General features: G+C 40.2%; 1 protein-coding gene across 1 annotated transcript; it reads left to right on the forward strand.

Annotated features, from left to right (window-relative positions):
* Positions 1-230: 230 nt before the first annotated feature.
* Positions 231-2,736, forward strand: ccn2a (cellular communication network factor 2a). Its single transcript, XM_043683304.1, has 5 exons — positions 231-381; positions 557-776; positions 1,204-1,455; positions 1,702-1,913; positions 2,036-2,736. Exons 1-5 carry the CDS (start codon positions 328-330, stop codon positions 2,330-2,332), a joined length of 1,035 nt encoding a protein of 344 aa, XP_043539239.1. The 5' UTR covers positions 231-327; the 3' UTR covers positions 2,333-2,736.
* The last annotated feature ends 1,809 nt before the right edge of the window (positions 2,737-4,545 follow it).

Raw genomic sequence — 4,545 nt, forward strand, 5'->3', positions numbered from 1 at the left:
CCTTATTTTGAAATGTACTTGTTTGCTGGGCTGGAGGTATGCGCTGTGTCAAGAGGTCACATCCAATCCGGTGTGAGGCAGGAACTGGCAGCCTGCCCAGGAATGCTGCTGTTGACCCAGAGGCGAGGCTGCTGGCTGGTTGGCAGGTGGCCGCTTGTGTGCGTCAGCCCGCCTGACAGGCAATAAAAGGCACACGCTTCAACCGTTCAACACTCACTAACTGCTCGAGAGAAGGAGAGAGAATCAGGAGCAAATCTCGACTCGATCCGACAACTTGCAAGAAGAACAGAAACATTTGATCAAGTCCAGCTGAAAAGTTGAGTGAAAATGTTTGCTGGATTGAAGTCTGCATTATTGCTGCTTCTGGGACTGGCTTACGTGGTAAGTTTTTGTGACTGTGTTTTGCAACAATCTTATTGGCAAAGCGACTATAATCCTTAAGTGTTTAAAAGCAGTTCATGTTCCTGTGTAGTTGTCTCATTCATTTGGTACTGTCTGTGATCTGCTGCGCCTTCTGCTGGAGATGGTTGTAAACACAGTGCTGTGTATTTTGCAGGTTTCTGCTGGCGATGAGTGCCGAGTCCCCTGTCAGTGCCCCGAGCAGCCGCCGCGCTGCCCTCCCGGAGTCTCCCTGATCACTGACGGCTGCGGCTGCTGCAGTGTCTGCGCCAAGCAAGTGGGCGAGGTGTGTTCCCGCCAACAGCCCTGCGACCCCCACAAGGGCCTGTTCTGCGAGTTCGGCTCCGCCACGTACGCCACAGTCGGAGTCTGTGCAGGTGAGAACCGTCAGCTCTCTAACAGTACAGCACTGACATCAGAAATGATCACACCCTAGTGTGGAGATTTAGAGAGAAGCAAAAGGCTGAGGGTGCAAAAATAAACACCGAAACAATGACCAAAGGAGGCAGCCTGTCCTGTAATCTGCTGACGGTTTTCGGTTCTATTATTTTCAAGTTAATAATATCAAACTGGATTGGATGTGAACACCTTTTTGTGGAACTCTATGCATGTTTAGTTTTCACGTTTTATTAGTTTAGAAATGCCATTAGCAAATATTTTATATCTTGACTCTGGACTGGTGAATAATTGGGGCTATGCTGTTGAAACTGTTTAGAATCGTTTTTGTAGTGAAACCGCATTGCTGTCATCTGAAACGCTTTCAGTTGGACTAAATTGCTTATTTCTTTTTGTGGTCTCTTGCAGCTAAAGCAGGGGCTCCTTGCTTGTTTGACGGTGTTGAGTACAGGAGTGGGGAGACCTTTCAGAGTGGATGCAAGTACAAGTGCACCTGTCTGGATGGCTCCATCGGCTGTGTCCCTGTCTGCAGTGTGTCCATCCGCTTGGCTAGCCCAGATTGTCCCGTGCCCAAGAAGATTAAAGTGCCTGGCAAGTGTTGTGAGGAATGGATCTGTGAGCAACCCAGACAGCAAACCATGGTTGGGCCTGCATTAGCAGGTAAGATGCTTATAGTTAAGCAAACATTAGCAGATACAACGGTGTATTTTGCAACCACCAGATTTTTAAAAAAGAATAAAAATGTATGTTGACATTGGTTGAGTATAATGTTATATATGCTCCAGTAATCTAATCATTGTTAAATGTTATGCTTTTTTTGTGGAGTTTATCTTACCATCTTTAAAACATTTAGCTTTGTTGTATTAGCAAAAAAGTTGATAGATGCATTTTTTTTGTTTGCTACAGCTTACAGAGAAGAAGCCACCTATGGTCCTGACCCCTCCATGCTCCGTGCAAACTGTCTTGTACAGACCACTGAATGGAGTGCCTGCTCAAGGACCTGTGGAATGGGCATCTCCAGTAGAGTAACTAATGACAACAGAGAATGCAGACTCGAGAAACAAACCAGACTTTGTATGGTCAGGCCCTGTGAAATGGATATGAAAGACACCATTAAGGTAAAAGGAACTACTTCTCCCAGATCAATTGATCTTAAAATAACCTCAAGATATGTTTTGATTTGTTATCATATTGAATATTTTCATTGACAAAATTTTCTCTTCTGTCTTCTGCCCTATAGAAAGGCAAAAGGTGTATCCGCACTCCAAAGGTTTACAGACCTACCAAGTTTGAATTCTCTGGCTGTACCAGTGTGAAGTCTTACAAAGCTAAATTCTGTGGTGTTTGTACTGATGGACGATGCTGCACCCCTCACAGAACCGCTACACTGTCTGTCGAGTTCAAATGTCCTGATGGCCAACTGATGAAAAAGAAGATGATGTTCATCAAGACTTGTGCCTGCCATTATAATTGCCCCATGGACAATGATGTCTTTCAGTCCTTGTATTACAGGAAAATGATAGGTGATATGGCATAAACTATGTAATGGACCTAAGACTTTTTAACTGGAAAGATTTCCCATATCCTATTGAAAGGTTACTGCATAATACAAAGGAAATATTGACATGATCAGTTATCAAATGAGAAATTGAAACATGTCAGTGCACTCAGCCAAGATTTTGAAACTGCATTGCTTGTACACTGTTAGCTGTAATATCATTGTAAATAATGTACATATGTGTACAGTCATCTAAGTTAATTTAAGTGTATGTGCCTTATGTGTTTATTGCTTAAGTACTGTAGTTATAGACTTGACAAAATAACTGTTCTTTGATTTTTTTATTTTATTTTTGAACAGTTGTTATAACATTGAGAAGTGTGACCAAAAGTTAAATGTTTGCACTTTTCTAGTTCAAAATAAAATATATTTTTGATACAAAATGTTTTCTGAATGAATACATCTACCAAGTGGAACTATATTCTGTCACAAAGATTGTCATATCTAAATACTTAAGTATTTGACAGAACATAACATTTATTTAAATATAATGATTTTTAATCAGTTTGATTAATATGGTTTTATTCATATATATTAAAAGGTAGTGAACAAAGCCTTCCATCTCAGTTTAGATGTGCTACAAATTTCAGAAACTATAACAGCATTACATCTCCAATCATCAGAACTGAATACGGAGCATAAAAACTTTTGAGCCAAACAAGACATTAAGTAGTTCGGTCGGTGTGGCAAGTGCTGCAATGACAAAGCTGGGATTTGGAAGAGTTAGATAGACCAATGCTGTTTCAATTGCAAATTCCCATCTTCTCTCCCAGTTAGGAAGAAGCATCCAAGATATTGGCAACAATCCTAATATAATTAAAATTAGAGGCAGAATTATTAGATTTTTCTTCCAAAGCAAAGCTTCACAGAGAGAACTATCAAGTTAGTGAGGTTTTTTTGTACTAATGAGCAACCTGAATAATGGACAATAGGAATTGTGGCATATGGTACGATACTATGAGGCTAGGAGAAAACCTCTAAATGATATTTGTGAGGTAAATTGATGTATCTAGCCATTTTGAGATTACTCTGATTAGTTTACTTTTCACAGCAATCATACAATCCAATTTTAAAAGCAAAATAAAAATTGGGTTAAAAAATTATACTATAATCAAATAAACCGCATACTTGATAATATAAACAACATTGCAACCTAGAAATTATTTTGTGCAGTATTGTGATAGTAATGCTTAATATATTCATATCAAAATAACCAGCTCACCAATAAGAGCACTTTGTTTATTCATATGGCATGGGAAGAAGTTACAATATTGAATTTAACAATTTATTTCCTAGGTTTCAGCTGACAGTCTGCTTGTTGGTGATGTCACCAGCGGTGGATCTCTCTAGTCAGTACTCTGATATATAGTTGTTCTGATGGCAACAATTTTAATTTGAGCTGTTCCCATGTTCTACTTGCGCAGAATGTCACATCTTCCCTGGTCCATTCTCAACCAGTTGAACATCACCACTTGGGTCAATTACCAGAATGTGAACTCAGTAGTCAATCAGGAGGTGTCCCATTGAGAGTTGCGGGCTGTCGTCAGTTTGTAGGGTGTGGAAGGTGCTCTATTAGGATCAATGGGATTTCAGATGGAGTTTTTTTTATGTTGCTGTGTCAATGGAAAAACTTCATTGACTATCAACTGATGGTATTCTTTGAGGAGGAAATTCTCCCTGCTGATATCAGGAGTTTAATATGTGATGGCATAGGAAGCAACGCAAGCTGTGTAAGTCTAACATTTGAGAAATAATTCAAACATCCTCTTAGAGGTTTAAATCCAGCATGTTTGTGTGGTGGTTCCTGAATGAGGTTGAACATCAGTACTCTGTTGTTGGGTAGCACTGGGCAAGTGAAGCAATGTGTAGTATGTTGACCTTGCTGCCTTGGGTGCCAGCCAACATATGAGATACACAAAAATGGAAATTGCTGGAGAAACTTGGCAGGTCTGGCAGCATCTGTGGATAGAAACAATGTCAATGCTACAAGTCCAATGACCCTTCTTCAGAACAGTTCTCAAGAAGGGTCACTGGGCTCAAAACGGTAACTGTTTTCTCTTCTGAGGCGCTGTCAGACCTGTCTAGTTTCTCCTTTAATTTCTGTTTTTGCATGTTCCAGATCTCCAGCATCCACAGTGCTTTGCTTTAGTTTCCATATGAGATTCATCATTGTCTTTAGCTGGACTCAGGTA

Source organism: Chiloscyllium plagiosum, chromosome 3 (assembly GCF_004010195.1).
Source record: "Chiloscyllium plagiosum isolate BGI_BamShark_2017 chromosome 3, ASM401019v2, whole genome shotgun sequence".
NCBI lineage: Eukaryota > Metazoa > Chordata > Chondrichthyes > Orectolobiformes > Hemiscylliidae > Chiloscyllium > Chiloscyllium plagiosum.

Bases quoted from the DNA above. Each gene is read 5' to 3' on its own strand.
- ccn2a (XM_043683304.1), top strand. From the start codon at position 328: ATGTTTGCTGGATTGAAGTCTGCATTATTGCTGCTTCTGGGACTGGCT. The intron at 382-556 runs GTAAGTTTTTGT...TGTATTTTGCAG, and splicing joins TTCTGGGACTGGCTTACGTG to GTTTCTGCTGGCGATGAGTG. The intron at 1,456-1,701 runs GTAAGATGCTTA...TGTTTGCTACAG, and splicing joins GGTTGGGCCTGCATTAGCAG to CTTACAGAGAAGAAGCCACC.